The sequence below is a fragment of the Oncorhynchus clarkii genome, unplaced genomic scaffold, assembly GCF_045791955.1.
Source record: "Oncorhynchus clarkii lewisi isolate Uvic-CL-2024 unplaced genomic scaffold, UVic_Ocla_1.0 unplaced_contig_7259_pilon_pilon, whole genome shotgun sequence".
In the NCBI taxonomy this organism is placed as follows: domain Eukaryota; kingdom Metazoa; phylum Chordata; class Actinopteri; order Salmoniformes; family Salmonidae; genus Oncorhynchus; species Oncorhynchus clarkii.
Window position 1 is genome coordinate 17,234 of NW_027258856.1, and position 20,816 is coordinate 38,049.

At 45.7% G+C, this 20,816-nt stretch overlaps 1 protein-coding gene across 1 annotated transcript; it reads right to left on the minus strand.

The window, feature by feature from the left end:
• Positions 1 to 1,127: 1,127 nt before the first annotated feature.
• Positions 1,128 to 15,218, minus strand: LOC139398818 (cadherin EGF LAG seven-pass G-type receptor 1-like; the record flags this gene model as incomplete). The annotated part of the gene is made up of 7 exons (XM_071144597.1): positions 15,143 to 15,218; positions 13,940 to 14,108; positions 13,539 to 13,719; positions 12,932 to 13,220; positions 11,053 to 11,275; positions 7,334 to 7,449; positions 1,128 to 1,216 (listed from the first exon to the last, which is right to left on the minus strand). Coding segments are annotated over exons 1-7 (1,143 nt in total), but the record flags the coding sequence as incomplete, so codon positions are not given.
• Positions 15,219 to 20,816: the final 5,598 nt, after the last annotated feature.

Consider the following 20,816-nt stretch of genomic DNA (forward strand, 5'->3'; position numbering starts at 1 on the left):
TTCGGGTCTATTGGACCCGTGAAGACTTCTAGTGTGTGCACGTGTGTGTGTGCGTGTGTATGTGTACTTGTGGGCTCGCTCATGCGTGTGTGTGTGTTAGCGCTCACTCATGTGTCTGTGTGAGCGATTGTGTTTGTTTTACGTTGCCGACAGAACACTACTAGCATAGGTTCAGTCACGGGAGAAACTAAACAATCAAGAAAGAGGAGGGATTTGGTTTAGAAACAGGAAATCTGTCCAGACTGGCAATAGCATGGAAATTCATCTCCCCTGTTTCCATGGTACTTTACCCCCAATACAACACAGAACAATAAGAACCAACACAGGTCTAAAACCTGCTAGGAGGTCGCCCAATCACAATGCAGTATTTGACGTCTGCTACACCGGGTTAGGGAAGCCAGGAAAGTAGGAATCAAAGACAGGCAGGAAATAAAGAAACCTGTGTCTTTCGTGACACAAATGGACGAGGCTATTCTGAAGCTTCAACATTAGGCACATGCCTTCCAGTTGACATGTGCTTTTCTGGAAACGAAGCTCTCACATGTTCAGAGAAGCATAGTCTATAACATAGGGTTGAGGTAGGAGTAGGCCTGTATGCAGAGATGGATAGAGCTGAGATGTTGTCTGTCTGCTGTTGTCGTTCAATAGGCCCGAGGCCATGGGAAGTTCGTGGAAAAATAACACCCAGCAATTGACTGCCGTATAAGTCTAATATGCGATTACCTTTGGTGGTGAATTTGATCTGTGATATGAAATAATCCTCCTTAAGATTGGCTTACAGAAAGAGCGTGGGAAAACCACAGTTTCCCTCTGGTTTGAGTAGTTCACATGTAATACAATTAAGATGAACTCTGACACACACATGGCTCATAAGATCTTTCTGATACAATCATGATCTTTATGGTCCCACTTTATTTCAATAATCCAGAATAAAAGGTGGTCAACATATCAACAGACTATCAAACCAGGTTATCCGAGTAGGTGAGTAACTTGGACAGATATGCAGATTTCTCCATTGGGGTGTCTTCTTACATTTCTGTCTTCAACATATGTTTACTGTTTCTATGTACAGCAACAAACAAGCCAGACGAGACAGACGAGATAAACACGGTGTAGCCGTGCCTTACCTTGTTGTAGTAGTGCAGCTGGACAGAGTGCCACTGGCCGTCACTGACCCCACCGGGAACAAAGGGATGGACCACGGTCTTAGTCTCGCCTGGAGGAGGGGGAGAGAGTGGCGGGGAGAGAGAGAAAGAGAGAAAGCGGGAGAGAGGAAAGATAAGAAAGACAAGAGCGGTGAAAAGAGGTTGTGGTTAAATACAATGCAATATTGTCTGTCGAATGTACGTAACCTTGTGTGCCAGACATGTACAGTGCCTTGCGAAAGTATTCGGCCCCCTTGAACTTTGCGACCTTTTGCCACATTTCAGGCTTCAAACATAAAGATATAAAACTGTATTTTTTTGTGAAGAATCAACAACAAGTGGGACACAATCATGAAGTGGAACAACATTTATTGGATATTTCCAACTTTTTTAACAAATCAAAAACTGAAAAATTGGGCGTGCAAAATTATTCAGCCCCTTTACTTTAAGTGCAGCAAACTCGCTCCAGAAGTTCAGTGAGGATCTCTGAATGATCCAATGTTGACCTAAATGACTAATGATGATAAATACAATCCACCTGTGTGTAATCAAGTCTCCGTATAAATGCACCTGCACTGTGATAGTCTCAGAGGTCCGTTAAAAGCGCAGAGAGCATCATGAAGAACAAGAAACACACCAGGCAGGTCCGAGATACTGTTGTGAAGAAGTTTAAAGCCGGATTTGGATACAAAAAGATTTCCCAAGCTTTAAACATCCCAAGGAGCACTGTGCAAGCAATAATATTGAAATGGAAGGAGTATCAGACCACTGCAAATCTACCAAGACCTGGCCGTCCCTCTAAACTTTCAGCTCATACAAGGAGAAGACTGATCAGAGATGCAGCCAAGAGGCCCATGATCACTCTGGATGAACTGCAGAGATCTACAGCTGAGGTGGGAGACTCTGTCCATAGGACATCAATCAGTCGTATATTGCACAAATCTAGCCTTTATGGAAGAGTGGCAAGAAGAAAGCCATTTCCTAAAGATATCCATAAAAAGTGTTGTTTAAAGTTTGCCACAAGCCACCTGGGAGACACACCAAACATGTGGAAGAAGGTGCTCTGGTCAGATGAAACCAAAATTGAACTTTTTGGCAACAATGCAAAACGTTATGTTTGGCGTAAAAGCAACACAGCTCATCACCCTGAACACACCATCCCCACTGTCAAACATGGTGGTTGCAGCATCATGGTTTGGGCCTGCTTTTCTTCAGCAGGGACAGGGAAGATGGTTAAAATTGATGGATGGAGCCAAATACAGGACCATTCTGGAAGAAAACCTGATGGAGTCTGCAAAAGATCTGAGACTGGGACGGAGATTTGTCTTCCAACAAGACAATGATCCAAAACATAAAGCAAAATCTACAATGGAATGGTTCAAAAATAAACATATCCAGGTGTTAGAATGGCCAAGTCAAAGTCCAGACCTGAATCCAATAAAGAATCTGTGGAAAGAACTGAAAACTGCTGTTCACAAAAGCTCTCCATCCAACCTCACTGAGCTCGAGCTGTTTTGCAAGGAGGAATGGGAAAAAATGTAATCGCAGCAAAAGGTGGCGCTACAAAGTATTAACTTAAGGGGGCTGAATAATTTTGCACGCCCAATTTTTCAGTTTTTGATTTGTTAAAAAAGTTTGAAATATCCAATAAATGTCGTTCCACTTCATGATTGTGTCCCACTTGTTGTTGATTCTTCACAAAAAAATACAGTTTGATATCGTTATGATTGAAGCCTGAAATGTGGCAAAAGGTCGCAAAGTTCAAGGGGGCCGAATACTTTCGCAAGGCACTGTAGGCTCTACTTTAAAAGGAAGGATAAATGTCAGAGAGTATATGCTTTACAACATGCATGTCAGAGTTAAAAATCAATGGAAGGAAACCCATTTCTCTTACATGAAAGTCCAACATGGAGAAATAAAAACACAGCCAGGCTCACAAAGCCAGTCAGCTCACACAGTTGTCATAAATCACACTCACTGTAAGAACACCAGGGTTTTCCAACCATATCAATGGTTCTCGTTCACAATGTCGGCAGAGCAACAATCACACCAGATTTATCCAGGGCTTTACTGACTGTTTACCAAGGGCAGGAGTCTCTCAGGAAGAATTTACCCACCAACTCAGTCAACAGTAACGCAACAATGTAGCTGTGTTACAGAGTCATTAGTCATGGTGTTTAGTGTGTCTTTATAAAAAATAAAAAAATAAATTACTTCTGCAGTCCCACGTTGCCCTTTCTTGCTGACTGTGTGGTATGAAATCCAGGGCTCTCTAGACATAGGCAGTGAGCCACACTCAGCGCAGTGGATTCAACAACAAGAGCTGTGTTTGTTTGCGTGCATACAATTGAAGTCAGAGGTTTACATACACCTTAGCCAACTACATTTAATCTCAGTTTTTCACAATTCCTGACATTTAATTCTGGTGAAAATTCCCTGTCTTAGGTCAGTTACGACAACCACTTTATTTTAAGAATGTGAAATGTCAGAATAATAGGAGAGAAAATGTATAATTTCAGCGTTTATTTCTTTCATCACATTCCCAGTGGGTCAGAAGTTTACATACACTCAATTAGTATTTGGTAGCATTGCCTTTAAATTGTCAAACGTTTCGGGGAACCTTCCACAAGCTTTCCTCAATAAGTTGGGTGAATTTTGGCCCATTCCTCCTGACAGAGCTGGTCTAACTAAGTCAGGATTGGAGGCCTCCTTGCTCGCATACGCTTTTTCAGTTCTGCCCACACATTTTCTATAGGATTGAGGTCAGGGCTTTGTGATGGCCACACCAATACCTTGACTTTGTGGTCCTTAAGCCATTTTGCCACAACTTTGGAAGTATGCTTGGGGTCATTGTCCATTTGGAAGACCCATTTGTGACCAAGCTTTAACTGAGGTCTTGAGATGTTGCTTCAGTATATCCACTTCATTTTCATTCCTCATGATTCTATCTATTTTGTGAAGTACACCAGTCCCTCCTGCAGCAAAGCACCCCCACAACATGATGCTGCCACCCCTGTGCTTCACGGTTGGGATGGTGTTCTTCGGTTTGCAAGCCTCCCATTTTTCCTCCAAACAGGGATGGTCATTATGGCCAAACACTTCTATTTTCGTTAAATCAGCCCAGAGGAAATTTCTCCAAAAAGTACGATCTTTGTCCCCATGTGCAGTTGCAAACCGTAGTCTGGCTTTTTTAATGGCGATTTTGGAGCAGTGGCTTCTTCCTTGCTGAGCGGCCTTTCAGGTTATGTCGATATAAAACTTGCTTGGACTGTGGATATAGATACTTTTGTACCCGTTTCCTCCAGCATCGTCACAAGGTCCTTTGCTGTTGTTCTGGGATTGATATGCTCTTTTCGCACCTAAGTACGTTCATCTCTAGGAGACAGAATGCATCTCCTTCCTGAGCGGTATGACGGCTACGTGGGCCCATGGTGTTTATACTTGCGTACTATTGTTTGTACAGATGAATTTGGTACCTTCAGGCGTTTGGAAATTGCTCCCAAGGACGAACCAGACTTGTGGAATTCTACAATTTTCATCTGAGGTCTTGGCTGATTTCTTTTGATTTTCCCATGATGTCAAGCAAAGAGGCACTGAGTTTGAAGGTAGGCCTTGAAATACATCCACAGGTACACCTCCAATTTACTCAAATTATATCAATTAGCCTATCAGAAGCTTCTAACGCCTTGACAACACTTTCTCAAATTTTCCAAGCTGTTTAAAGGCACAGTCAACTTGGTGTATGTAAACTTCTGACCCACTGGAATTGTGATACAGTGAATTATAAGTGAAATAATCTGTCTGTAAACAACTGTTGGAAAAATGACTTGTGTCATGCACAAGGTTTTCCTATTTTGTTGCATTACAACCTGGAATTAAAATAGATTTTTTGGGGGTTTGTATCATTTGATTTACACAACATGCCTACCACTTTGAAAATGCAAAATATTTTTTATTGAGAAATAAACAAGAAATAAGACAAATAAACAGGAAATAAACACCCCCAAAGTCAATACTTTATAGAGCCACCTTTTGTAGCAATTACAGCTGCAAGTCTCTTGGGGTATGTCTCTATAAGCTTGGCACATCTAGCCACTGGGATTTTTGCCCATTCAAGGCAAAACTGCTCCAGCTCCTTCAAGTTGGATGGGTTCCGCTGGTGAACAGCAATCTTTAAGTCATACCACAGATTCTCAATTGGATTGAGGTCTGGGCTTTGACTAGGCCATTCCAAGACATTTAAATGTTTCCCCCTTAAACCACTAGAGCGTCGCTTTAGCAGTATGCTTAGGGTCATTGTCCTGCTGGAAGGTGAACCTCCGTCCCAGTCTCAAATCTCTAGAAGACAAAAAGGTTTCCCTCAAAAATGTCCCAGTATTTAGCACCATCCATCATTCCTTCAATTCTGACCAGTTTCCCAGTCCCTGCCGACAAAAAACATCCCAACAGCATGATGCTACCACCACCATGCTTCACTGTGTTCTCAGGGTGATGAGATGTGTTGGGTTTGTGCCAGACATAGCATTTTCCTTGAAGGCCAAAAAACTAAATTATAGTCTAATCTGACTCTGACTAGACTTCTTCCATATGTTTGGGGAGTCTCCACATGCCTTTTGGCAAACACCAAATGTGTTTGCAAAATGTTTTCTTTAAGCAATTGCTTTTTTCTGGCCACTCTTCCCAGCTCTGTGGAGTGTACGGCTTAAAGTGGTCCTATGGACAGATACTCTAATCTCTGCTGTGGAGCTTTGCAGCTCCTACAGAGTTATCTTTTGTCTCTTTGTTGCCTCTCTGATTAATGCTGTGGTGCCATATTATTTAAAAAAATTTAAATTTTACCCCCTTTTCATGGTATCCAATTGTTAGTAGTTACAATCTTGTCTCATCGCTACAAGCATCCAACCCGGAAGCCAGCCACACCAATGTGTCGGAGGAAACACCATGCACCTGGCGACCTGGTTAGCGTGCACTGCGCCCGGCCCGCCACAGGAGTCGCTAGTGCGCGATGAGACAAGGATATCCCTACCGGCCAAACCCTCCCTAAACCGGACGATGCTAGGCAAATTTTGCGTCGCCCCACAGACCTCCCGGCCGCGGCCGGCTGCGACAGAGCCTGGGCCGCGGCCAGCTGCGACAGAGCCTGGGCCGCGGCCGGCTGCGACAGAGTCTCTGATGGCACAGCTTGCACTGCGATGCAGTGCAGACCACTGCACCACAGTGCAGACCACTGCGCCACCCGGGAGGCCCCATTCTTTCCATTTTTTTATTATGGATTTAATGGTGCTCCGTGGAATGTTCAAAGTTTGGATATTTTTTTTATAATCCAACCCTGATCTGTACTTCTCCACAACTTTGTCTGTGACCTGTTTGGAGAGCTCCTTGATCTTCATGGTGTCGCTTGCTTGTTGGTTCCCCTTGCTTAGTGGTGTTGTAGACTCTGGGGTCTTTTGGAACAGGTGTGTATATACTGACATCATGTGACACTTAAATAAAGTCCACTTGTGTGCAATCTAACTAATTATGTGACTTCTGAAGGTAATTGGTTGCACCAGATCTTATTTAGGGGCTTCATCGCAAAGGGGGTGAATACATTTGCACGCATCACTTTTCCATGATTTACTTTTTAGATTTTTTTAAATAAGTTATTTTTTCATTTCACTTCACCAATTTGTCCATTACATGAAATCCATTACATGAAATCCAAATAAAAATCAATTTAAATTACAGGTTGTAATGCAATAAAATAGGAAAAACGCCAAGGGGATGAATACTTTTGTAAGGCACTGTAGGTCTTCATGGCTCGTTAAGTGCCTATATTGTCATGAATCAGTCTGCTCAGGCTCTGTCAGGGGGAAGCAGCTGCTCGCTGACCACAGTAAAACACTCAGCCCTTTCACACAGCCAAATCCAATGCATCTCTAGGTGTAACTGCACAGCAGCATAGCCAGACAATGGAGAGGACACATTCTAATGAAATCCTGTAACTGTTTGTTTCACACTGGTCAAGGAGTTCAGCTGATAAGAGTGTTTACCAAGCGGTTTGTGAAAGCCACATTCATGATATCCTTACAGCGGAGTTGATTAAGCAAGCTATCGGCTAGTGTTGATACAAGCAACTCGTAAGTTATTTTCCAGCTCTTTGTGCGAGCATGATTATTTGCACTGTGGACACGCTGCCGCCCTCTCACCTGCAGAGAAGGTGAGTTGGATCTGTTCCTCGATAATCTCCAAGGCGATAAAGTCGTGTTTCTCGTTAAATCTCCCATTGTACAGCAGCAGGGCATTCCTCTCTCTGGTGGCAAACCTGGGGACAAGATGGACACAGGGTCAACCTTCTATTGTCAAACCCACATTTGGTGCCAAAATGGCACCCATTCAAATCCTATCTCTCAAACATAGTTAGCCAAACTTTTTTTGTGTGAACAATAATTCATTAGGTTTTTACAGTATGTGGCATAGTTAGACAAACTCTGTCACAGACTCTGTGTATCTAACCCAAACTGCCATATAAGATACACTATATAAACAAAAGTATGTGGACACCCCTTCAAATTAGTGGATTGCCGACAGGTGTAGAAAATCAAGCACACAGTCATGTAATCTCCATAAACAAACATTGGCAGTAGAATGGCCTTACTGAAGAGCTCAGTGACTTTCAACATAGGATGCCACCTTTCCAACAATTCAGTTTGTCAAACGTATGTCCTGCTAGAGCTGCCCGGGTCAACTTTGAGTGCTGTTATTGTGAAGTGGAAACGTCTAGGAGCAACAAAGGCTCAGCCGTGAAGTGGTAGCTCACCGAACTGCCGAGTCAGCACAAGAACTGTTCGTCGGGAGCTTCATGAAATGCTGTTCATGGCCGAGCAGCTGCACACAAGCCTAAGATCACCATGCGCAATGCCAAGCGTCTGCTGGAGTGGTCTAAAGCTCACAGAAGGGGACCGGTGAGTGCTGAAGCACGTACCCCGTAAAAATCGACTGTCCTCGGTTGCACTGTCTCTGGAAGCAACATCAGTACAAGAACCATTCGTCATTCGTCGGGAGCTTCATGAAATGGGTTCCCATGGCCTCAACCCCAATGAACACCTTTGGGATGAATTGCAAAGCCTACTGCGAGCAAGGCCTAATCGCCCAACATTTGTGCCCGACCTCACGAATGACCTTGTGGCTGAATGGAAGTAAGTCCCTGCAGCAATGTTCCAACATCTAGTGAAAAGCCTTCACAAAATCCATATTCATTCCCGTGATTTTGAAATGAGATGTTCGACCAGCAGGTGTCCACACACTTTTGGTCATGTAGTGTATATGAGAGGTGGGATTTGGGGTTGGAGAGGTGTGTAAGGAAGGAGTGAGAAACTCCTGAGGAAGAAAAGAGGAAGAGAGACTTGAAGGACAATAAGAAAGTGTTCGGTAAGACCAGTGGTCTAGAGTCAGGAAGGAGGAAGTAGATGCCCTGCCCTGGTGGCCCATCTCCCTGTTAACCCCTGCCATAGTACAGTGCCTTGCAAAAGTATTCATCACATCATGGCATTTTTCCTATTTTGTTGCATTACAACCTGTAATTTAAATGAATTTTTATTCGGATTTCATGTAACGGACATGAACAAAATAGTTTGTTTCAAAAAAAGTCAAAAAAATTAAAAACGGAAAAGTGTTGCATGCATATGTATTCACCCCCTTTGCTATGAAGCCCCTAAATAAGATCTGGTACAACCAATTACCTTCAGAAGTCACATAATAAAGTCCACCTGTGTGCAATCTAAGTGTCACATGATCTCAGTATACACCTGTTCTGAAAGGCCCCAGAGTCTACAAGGCGCACCACCAAGCAAGCAGCACCATGAAGACCAAAGAGCTCTCCAAACAGGTCAGGGACAAAGTTGTGGAGAAGTACAGATCAGGGTTGGATTATAAAAAAATATCAGAAACTTTAAACATCCCACGGAGCACCTATGAATCCATTATTGAGCAATTGAAAGAAAATGGCACTACAACAAACTGAAGGAGCTGCAAAGCTCCACAGCGGAGACTGGAGTATCTGTCCATAGGACCACTTTAAGAGGTACACTCCACAGAGCTGGGTTTACGGAACAGTGGCCAGAAAAAAGCCATTGCTTAAAGAAAAAAAATAAGCAAACACGTTTGGTGTTCGCCAAAATGCATGTGGGAAACTCTAGTTAAAGGTACTCTAGTCAGATGAGACTAAAATTGAACTTTTTGGCCATCAAGGAAAATGCTAGCACAAACCCAATAACTCTCATCACCCTGAGAACACTATCCCTACAGTGAGGCATTGTGGTGGCAGAATCATGCTGTGGGGATGTTTTTCCATCGGCAGGGACTGGGAAACTGGTCAGAATTGAAGGAATGATAGATGGTGCTAAATACAGGGAAATTCTTGAGGAAACCTGTTTCAGTCTTCCAGAGATTTGAGACTGGGACGGAAGTTCACCTTCCAGCAGGACAATTACCCGAAGCATACTGCTAAAGCAACACTTGAGTGGTTTAAGGGGAAACATTTAAACGTCTTGGAATTGGCCTAGTCAAAGCCCAGACCGCAATCCCATTGAGAATCTGTGGTACGACTTAAAGATTTCTGTATACCACTAGAACCCATCCAACTTGAAGGAGCTGGAGCAGTTTTGCCTTGAAGAATGGGCAAAAATCCCAGTGGCTAGATCAGCCAAGCTTATAGAGACATACCCCAAGATACTTGCAGCTGTGATTGCTGCGAAAGGTGGCTCTACAAAGTATTGACTTTGGGGGGGTGAATAGTAATGCACGCTCAAGTTTTCAGTTTTTTTGTCTTATTTCTTGTCTGTTTCACAATAAAACATATTTTGCATCTTCAAAGTGGTAGTAGGCATGTTGTGTAAATCAAATGATACAAACTCCCCCAAAATCTATTTTAATTCCAGGTTGTAATGCAACAAAATAGGGAAAATGCCAAGGGGGGTGAATACTTTTGCAAGCCACTGTATGTGTGTGTGTGTGTGTGTCATCCTGCATGCGTGCTATAAGGGGCACAGAGGGCACGAGAGTCAGACACCAGATGCCAGCATGGCAGTGGGAGGTGTGGAGGGGTAGCAGGGGGGGGCAGGAGGGCAGGAAGACACAGCCGATAAAAGAAAACAGTGATAAGAGTACCTCATCACAGGACTCTTCCTGTTTTCACCCTGTTCTACCGCTTCTCACCGACACACTCTGCTTTTCACATCCACCCACTTTTATGATCCTCACCCCACCTAGAACTTCAAATGGGACTAGCAACAGATCTGACACAATATTTACACTACGGTGCAAGTGCACTAGTTTTGATCAGAGCCACATAAGGGCTGCCACATAGAAGTAGTAGTTTACTAAATGTAGTTTACTAAATTTATGGGCTGTTTGAGAGACAAAGAACTCTGCATTCCCATTTCTGTGTTCCTGCCTTGACTATGAAAGGTGTTATAGATCATTTTCCTCTACGGCTGTTTCAACAGATAAGAGCGTGCACACCCCCCCCCCCCCCCCCCCCCCCCCGTGAGCTCCGAAACAATAAAGATGTCTCTACATGCCCCACTGAACTGGTATACTGAACTGAGCTAAGTGTGTGTTTGTTTGTGCAACCCTCCCTGTACCCAAATTACGGTTTACTACACACACGCAAACATGTACAGTAGACATGTCGCTCTGTTAACACATGACCAACGGAAACAGGATGCACCTCAGCTCAATTTCGAGTCTCCTCGCAAAGGGACTGAATACTTATGCAAATAAGGTTGCTGAGGTTTGTTATTTATGGAAACCATTTTAGAGTAAGGCTGTAACGGAGCAAAATGTGGAAAAAGTCGATACATTCCAAAAGGCACTGTAGATGGGGAGAGATACAGAGAGGGAGAGTAGATAGTTTCCAAGTACTCACATGAACGAGACAGTAAAGTGGAACCTCTGCCGCAGTCCTCTGAAGGTGATGAAGGACTGACCAGGGAAAGACCTGGTGGTCATCTCACAGTAAGGCTTCTCGTACTCTCCCGGGGGACACTGGCACATAAACCCCCCCACCAGCAGGTCCACACATTTCCCCCCGTTCTTACACACGCCCGGGACACACCGCCCCGACCGGGCGTTCACCTCACAGTGCTCACCTGGGGAGAGAGTAAGGTTTAAGAGTGATATACCCACCCGGTCAGACACGCAAGAAGTCATATTCAGAGACTGCATTCCCATTTCCCATTTCTGAGAGACAGGAGACACTGTTTCTATATTGCTCTGCTGAATGGTTCTCATGGAGAATCTAATAATAATAATTATAATAGGTCACATACACCAGATAGGTGCTGTGAAATGTGTTTTTTTTACAGGGTCAGCCATTGTAGTACGGCGTCCCAGGAGCAAATTAGGGTTGCAGACACTAACTACTGGTCTGGACATCACCACCACAGACACACAGCTCAGTTTCCCACTGACAGACTGTCTGTCTATGACACCACAGGAAACTGGCTGACTTTCTCAAGTTTGCAGGCCATCTTCGAGTCCATCAGTTTCCTTATCTAAGATGGCCGCCAACCATCGCCGTCAACTCCAGCTCCAGTGTTGTGTCAACCATCATCCCGCCAAGATCTGTCTAGGAGGGGAGGGGAACAGCCAGGTATGCGTGGGATGGAGGGGGGCGCAGGACCCTGTCTGGACCCTGGTAATGACTCTTCTCTCTGTGGTATAATCCATTTTCCGAGGAGAATTAGGAGGATCTGTTTCCCTGTAATGCGGGAATAATGTGGAAACCCAAGGCGGACACAGTAGGCCCCGCTGTCATCGGCCACATAATGGCTCCTAACTAGCTGAGGTCGAACTGTGACCTTCAAAGACTAGACCCCCCATTGGAGGAGAGGAAGGGTGGAGTGTGGTATAATGAGGTAATTACAGCTGATAAGGAAGTGAAGGAGGGAAAGAGGAAAGTAGTGCCGGGGTTGTCATTATATTCTACCGGGCCCCATTGTAGGGACAGAGAGACGGAGAGATGTGGTATCACTATCAGATGAAAGCTCCCGTTCAGTTGACCTGCTTGGGCTCCCGAGTGGCGCAGCGGTCTAAAGTGCTACAGACCCTGGTTCGATTCCAGGCTGTATCCCAACCGGCTGTGATTGGGAGTCCCACAATTGGCCCAGCGTCGTCCGGGTTAGGGTTTGGCCGGGGTAGGCCGTCATTGGAAATAAGGATTTGTTCTGAACTGACTTGCCTAGTTAAATAAAGGTTAAATAAAATAAATAAAAACCAGCAAACTCCATGAAAACGTCCTGAGTGCACCTGATAGCGCCGCCCCTCGACCATCACTCAGACACAAAGACAGTGACAGGAGTTGGGCCTACTGTAGAGTGTACCTGGGGCTGCCAGCTAGACAGCATTCCAGCCTCATCGCAAACATAAATCACATTGAGACAGACCATTTAGTAAAGGGGTCATTTGTAGTTGATAGATCATCAGTGGGTTGGTGCATCCTGCTGCTGGCCAACACCAGAGTTGATCTGGAGCCAAAGTGACTGCCATGAAATGTGTGCCTCACCCAAACTGGAAGCTACACTCTGATGGTGGCTGGGGTGACTTACCAGACAGTACCTACATACAATTTAAATCTCTTAAAGACCTAGGAAAGTATTAGCCTGGTCCCAGAACCTTTTGTGCTACGTTGCCAACTACTATGGCCATGTTCGCACCATTTGCAAGACAGCACAACAGGTCAGGGAACAGGCTAGCAAGGATGATACAGTACACAATCAACTCCTTCACTGAGTGGAGCCACTGACCAGTGAAGTCTTCCTGACACTCGCATGTATAGCCTCCTTCTCGGCTGCGACACTTCCCGTTGTTCCTGCAGGGTCCTGAGTAGCAGAGGTCTATCTCCGTCTCACAGTAGTCCCCGGTGAAGCCTGCAGGACAGCGGCAGCGCAGACCGTTGATGGGGTGGATGGGCCGGAACAGCACCGTGTCGGAGGAGATGAAGGGCGGGGAGCTGTCAAACTTCAGCACAGACACACACTTCATATAGTTCTCACACGGCTCCCTCAGGCAGATGTTGTCGTCGAAGGGAAGCACCTGGAACGGATACAATTCATTAGGAAATTGCTCAAATCCAGAAAATGAAATGGGCAACAGAGATGGCTGGTTTTCGGTCTTTCCTTCGAATCAGTGGCTGACTTAGATCGGGAAAACCTGAGTCGTGTTCATTACGGCACACCGTAGCTAAACTTTTCAAAACAACAACAAAACATTTATTATTGGACAAGTTCGGATAGTACCTCCCTGATCATTTTCTTCAATTTGGGGCCAACTGTACATGACCCAGTTGTCCAGGAGTGGGTAGGCAGGGGTCAATTTGGGATTCATTCAAAGAACCTGTTGTGAGTAAGTTACCTGTTGTGATGATATTAGTCGGAGCAGGGTGCGGTTCAGATAGATCTGCTCCTGCAGCTCCTCGGAGGGGAAGTACCTCCCCGGGGGACCCCCTGGCTGCAGCGCCGAGAAGGTCACGTTGAGGATGGCGCCACGAACGTCTGTGTCGTTCTGAATGTTGAACACAAAGACGGCCTGGCGGCTGGTGGAGAGTAGAGAGTCTTATGATCATACAGAGCAGAAGTGCTGTGGCAGCAACAGAATGCTACACGGACCTCCATGGAGTAGAAGCTAAGGTTGCAACACTTCAATAACTTCCCCAAAAATTCCCAGGTTAGACAGAAATCCCGGTTCCGAGGGTTATTATTCCCTCTTGATACCGAGACTCTTCCAACCAGGTTTTCTGGGAGCAGACACATTACCTGGTGGAGAGCACGGCTGCCACACCTTCCAGGAAGAGGGACAGCAGAGGGGACAGGAAGCGCTCCTGAGACATGTTCTCCAGGCGCACTGTGATGCTGTTGGTCAACATGTCGTCTGTGATTATGGTGACCCGCAGGGTGCACAATGCTGTGACCCGATGGATACCATCTGGGGAGGGGGGAGGAGAGGGGGGGGGGTTAAATGGATGAACTACAGAGCAGAGCAACAGTTGAAAGACGGATCAGAACTAATGTACATAATTGAAGCCATGAAGCTTTGTTAAGATTTGTTGAGCGTTTTGTAGAATATAGAAGTGATCCTCATCTAAGTGGATGTATTGCAGAGTAGTCGAGTCAACCACAGTTCAACCACACTAAACACATGAAGATTGGTGTTAAACTTTGTTGAATAGTTCATAAATGAGCCCAATTTGTTAAAACTGGCCTGACCATAGACATTAAATCAACTAGACAGAGTCACTGGCAGGCATATAATCATTTGAATAAATAACCTGTCCTGTCAATCACAGCAAAATGTCGGCATTTCCCTCCCTCTTGTCCAGGAACACACTTTAATTACCTACTGTAAATATCTCAATCCTAATGGATCCTTCTCAGAGGAGATCTCGTGCGCATCCCAAATGGCACCCTATTCCCTATATAGTGTACGACTTTAGACCAAGGCCCACATTGCTCTGGACAGAAGCACAGCACTCGATAGGGAATATAGTGCAATTTGGGACGCAGACCCAAGAGTGTGAACACCAACACTTCCCGCAAACGAGAGACGTGTGCTGCTCACAGCGATTTCCTGACAAATATTATGTTACAGTGAGACTTGGGAAGGACTGGCTTCCAGTGTCCTGAGTCTCTGCCAGCGTTCTCTCTCTGTGCAGAGCTTAGCAGCTGCACTTGTTTGTCATGCCACGGTTCTCTATCGACTACGGTAGATTGAATTAATTAGGTGTCATTGTGATTCCACCTGATTCAAAGCCACTCCTAAGTAATTAAACAACTCTGATCTCGTTTCAACTTGTGGAACAACTGCAAACTGCTCAGTTCTTCTATCCCATATGTCATATGGACTGAGTGTACAAAATAATCTTTGAATCTTGAGACAATTGAGATATGGATGTGTGTGTGTGTGTGTGTGTGTGTGTGTGCCGCTCAGAGGGTGAACGGGCAAGACAAAAGCTGAAGTGCCTTTGATCAGGGTGTGGTAGGAGATGCCAGACGCACCGATTGTGTCAAGAACTGCAATGGCTGCTGGGTTTTTCATGCTCAACAGTTTCCTGTGTGTATCAAGAATGGTCCACCACCCAAAGGACATCCAGCCAACTTAACACAACTGTGGGAAGCATTGGAGTCAACATGGGCCAGCATCCCTGTGGAACGCTTTCAACACCTTGTAGAGTCCATGACCAGACGAACTGAGGCTGTTCTGAAGGCAAAAGGGGGGTTTGGTGTACTCCGTGTAGAGCCCATAGGCCTAGACCCATTCGTTATAACGCTGGGTTATAGGAAGAGAGCGGACACTGCTAACTCTTAACTGATCCATACAAAGTCTACAGGGCTGATCCATATAAAGTCTACAGGGCTGATCCATAGAAAGTCTACAGGGCTGATCCATACAAAGTCTACAGGGCTGATCCATACAAAGTCTACAGGGCTGATCCATAGAAAGTCTACAGGGCTGATCCATAGAAAGTCTACAGGGCTGATCCATACAAAGTCTACAGGGCTGATCCATACAAAATCTACAGGGCTGATCCATACAAAGTCTACAGGGCTGATCCATACAAAGTCTACAGGGCTGATCCATACAAGGTCTACAGGGCTAATCCATACAAAGTCTACAGGGCTGATCCATATAAAGTCTACAGGGCTGATCCATACAAAGTCTACAGGGCTGATCCATACATAGTCTACAGGGCTATGCTATTTGTTCAACACCAAGCATACAGAAAGAGTCTACAGGGCTCTAATACTGTGATTTCTGGGATGTAGGAGGAGAGTTGCCAACAGGTGGCTGCAGCAGTTAAAAAACTGTTGAAACGTCTCTGAATGGCCGATCGGGTTGCAGGAGTCTTGTTGAGTCAATGTGTATGCGTGCGTGAGAGAGATTCCTGAGCGGCAGGTGCCTTGTCAGTCACTCTCCCCCAAATTAGGTCATTTCTCAGGACCCCTACACCCCTCTCTAGCCCCGCCTCCCCCCCTTCCTATATTCCCTCTCCTCTCCCTCCCCCGTCAGTGCCTCTGTTCATCAGACTGCCTCACACTGTTTATCAGACTGGGTGCTGATACCGTTGTCTCCTCACAGCCTCCACCTCCTCCTCCTCCTCCTCTTCACTAAAAGTGTTGCCCAGTGTGTCATCATTATCAGACAGAGAAGAGCAAGACGACCTGCTTTCCACTCTGTTACACCCACAGTCACCACATACTTCTAGAGAAGAACACACAAAAAGCACCCCCCCCCCCCGCCCATGTGGTCATACACACACACACACACGTTCCCTTAGTTCACCGTAGAAAGAGGGTGCTCTACTAGCACAGAGAGTATCTGTTACAGTAGACATCCATCACAGAGTAGTCTACCCAAGTTGTCTACTCCCCCACCTGTCCCCGCTGCCTGTCTGTCCGCGCAACACAGTCAGTACACATGGTGGTCCAGAAGCTAATTGAAACACAAACACATATGCAAGCAGGGATGGTTGGACAAACGCGTGCATGCACACATACACACACACACACACACACACACACACACACACACACACACACACACACACACACACACACACACACACACACACACACACACTCACACACACACACACACACACACACACACACACACACACACACACACACACACACAACAGGAAGCAGGTGTAAGAGGTTCCAGTCACCTGTTCAGTGTTAACATTAAGCAGCAGGTCCAGACAGTAGCTGTTGGCACTCAGCTTAAGACAACAGTAGCACTCTAAACCCTTCGCTGTTGAGAGTACAGCTCAAACCATCCCGACTGTGCTTGACAAAACGTTTCATCACCTGCTCTCCGGGTCCTCAAAAGGCAAATCTAAGCTATTCACTCACTGAGTAAACTGACCAGGAAAAATGCCTACTTTATTGGCCATGAAGTACAAGCACACAGTTCTGCCTCTCTAAGTGACTAACTACATAGATCCACTGAACCCCATACTGTTCCCCACACACAATGCTGAGGGAACGAGGGTTGACAACAGGCCATTAACAGGGGAGGACAAGGTTAAATACAGGGAGAGTTTTCCAGGAGGAAAACTGTCCCGTGGCATCCCAAGAGAAATGCTATTTATATCCCCCCCCCCCAGCTGTTCTATTCGGGGTCAATGATAGGGCAACACACACACGTACACACAGGGTGTCCCTGGGCAGATCACTGCCAGTCATCCCAGGGCGTGTCATATTCAGACGCCATGGAAACAGGAGTTCTCCGAGGGTAAATAGCACTGCATGAGTGACATGGGAGACGACAGGACCCACCCCATAGTGATATAAAACACCACACACTACATTACAAAGATGCCGTTTACAAGTATATCGGAGTGGGTGAAATACCCCGATGAAGGTCTACGGAGTCTGAGCAAATGGATGAAATCAGATCCATTACATTTGTGGGAAGCATCAAGATCAACAGTGTGCTACAGTTTCCTTTAGTGTTCCGTGTGTGTTACAATTACGATATGCCAAGCATTTATGAACTTGTAATAACCATTAAGATGACATGAGACGAATATAGTCGTGCTAAAGTAAATAAGCAGGTGTATTGTCCAAACAATAAAAAACTCACAGCGTGTCACTCGTTGTTTTATTAATCATCTCAGTATACTGCCCGCGCTGCAACAGTGAATGAATCATATATATGATGATTGAATTGTGTTTATTGGGATTTAATAAAATGAAGTAAGCCGCAATCTGATTTCCATAGGCGCAGGTCTAGTCAGCAACCACTCCCCGGATCCTTAAGCATCAGTGGGAGAAACTCAAAACTCACCTTACATCAGTGCATCTTGTTTATGAGGCAGGAGGTGCTAATAAGGCTGTTAACAGACTGTGGGACAGTGATATGCATGACACCAGTCAGTCTCTGTAGTTTATAGGCCTAGCCATCTATGATTTCATTTTTTACATTTGATTTAACTCAGCAAGTCAGTTAAGAACAAATTCTTATTTACAATGACGGCCTACACCGGCCAAACCCGGGACGACGCTGGGCCAATTGTGCGCCGCCCTATGGGACTCCCAATCACGGCCGGATGTGATGCAGCCTGGATTCCAACCAGGGACTATAGTGACGCCTCTTGCACTGAGATGCAGTGCCTTAGACCGCTGCGCCACTCTGGATGGACCGGACACTGGGACATTCCACCAAGGTTCCCATCTGTCACAGTGAGTGACAACAACACCCTCGTCTATATCACTAACTGCCCCACCCACCCATTCTGGAGATCGATGACACTGCTGTCACTATCTGTCTGTGGTCTGTGACTGACAGAGTGTGGCCATCATGATGGGGGATGAAATTATTTTTCAACTCACAATTTAGGAAGCACGTTTAAACGTTCGTAATGAATTGAAAAATCCGCATAGAATCAACAGGTGATTTTCAATTCATTAGACTGAATAAAAAAACGAAGCGGAGCCCAACCCTGGTGACCACAACCCTGGTGACCACAACCCTGGTGACCACAACCCTGGTGACCACAACCCTGGTGACCACAACCCTGGTGACCACAACCCTGGAGACCACAACCCTGGTGACCACAACCCTAGAGACCACAACCCTGGTGACCACAACCCTGGTGACCACAACCCTGGTGACCACAACCCTGGTGACCACAACCCTGGTGACCACTCACACCGTCCAACAACAACAGCAGTGTTTTCACAGATAACGGAAGAAGCAAACGGCAGACGTCTCATCTGTACGACAGGCGACAGGTTCTCCTCGCAAACCTGTCAACCCCACCCGTGTGAGACAGAGGGGGGATTCAGACCCCCCCCCCTACAGCGGGAAGAGAGTGGTATGTTCCGCTCCTAAATCACTATGACAGGGGAAAGAAGGAAAGGACAACCCCTGCATTCCACACAAAGACCAATCCTTCCCTGCATTGGTTTGTTTGCAGTGGAAATGTGATTATTTAAATAATTTGGACATTTACCACAGTCAAGTAGGATGGTAATACGAGGAATAGTGTTTAATCCTTGAAGGAAGCCAACCATTATAACAACAGACATTCTAGATGGCAGTGTTTTTTATTTTACTGGCAACCATCTTTTATTGCGCAATAACATTTTAAAGGTACAGCGACCAATGAAAACCAATGAAAACTGAGCCCTATTTAGCAGGTGCTGAGAAAACACCACAAAGCGACCAACTGACCCCTTTCTCTCTCCGAACATTCAAATATTTGAACCACAACAATGACTCCAAACCGACTGTACCTCGACCAATAGGTGTCTAGAGAGATATCAGCTCCCCTCTTCCCTGTGACACACCTAACCGCCCCTGGCCTACCAGGCACAGAGCAAACCAACAGGTTGTTTGACTGTCGAGTCAATCCCACACATTCACTAACAGTTTGGCTTTCTCAACAATCTGCCGAAGAACGTGCAAATCCCTCTCTCTCTCACGCAGACACACACACACTAACCATTGGGTCCAGTAGAAGAGTTTCTCTCACACAGTGTGAGCAAACAGACAGACTGGGATGTAGGATCACATATCAGCAGCCTACAAGACATGCTGCCAGACATCCTGCTGTCTGTGTGATAGTTAGACGAACAGGGTCAATTCACCCCCTCTCTCGTCGTCTCTACCGTAATGACCATTACACTATATCCTACAGACTGACAGAACGACAATCACACTAGAATCTATCCATCTATTACTCAGGAATTCAATATGCATGGCACGAGATGATAGGTTAGGGAAATAAATAGATGAAATGAGGAAGTGAAGGAAAGGTTCTTAGTGGTTGCCAAGCGGATGTATATTATGCGCGGAGAGGAAACGAGAGCAGGGATACAATGAAACTGTAGCTGACAGAGATAATCACTGCAGATGACTGGGGACGACTGGGACCTCCCTGAGACAGACAGCTGTGCATCTGTCTCTCCCTACACACATCAATCACATCTCCCACACAACTGCCACAGGCATCAAATCGGGAGGACAGGAGATACTGACACCACGGCATATCATTGTAATGCCATTATCCACTGTCACCACTAGAGCTCTAGCCTCTCTGCCGACAGACATATCATTGTAATGCCATTATCAACTGTCACTACTAGAGCTCGAACCTCTCTGTCGACATACATATCATTGTAATGCCATTACCAACTGTCACTACTAGAGCTCTAGCCTCTCTGTTGACAGACATATAATTGTAATGCCATTACCAACTGTCACTACTAGAGCTCCAACCTCTCTGTCGACAGACAACTAGGATGTGACTTTATCACGATGATAGCACGTTCGTGTTTCAATATAGGCCACATGTCAGGCATAGATAGTCGGAACCTTGGCTGTGAGTCTGAGCAGTGGCCCTTTAAATGAACCCGTGTTCCGGGATCAATGGTTAACTGTACAGGAATGTGTAGAGTGACTGGGTTCACTGAGAAACCCTGGCAGGTTTACAGACCCCAGACCTGAAGTTAGACAACTAGGAGAAATGTGCAGCTCATCTATCCGTTTTTGGACTATCCCAAATGGCCTGTCCCTATATATTGCACAACATAGGGAATAGGGTGCCATTTGGGATGTAGCGCATAGTCCAAAAACGGACAGATGAGCTGCACATTTCTCCTAGTTGTCTAACTTCAGGTCTGGGGT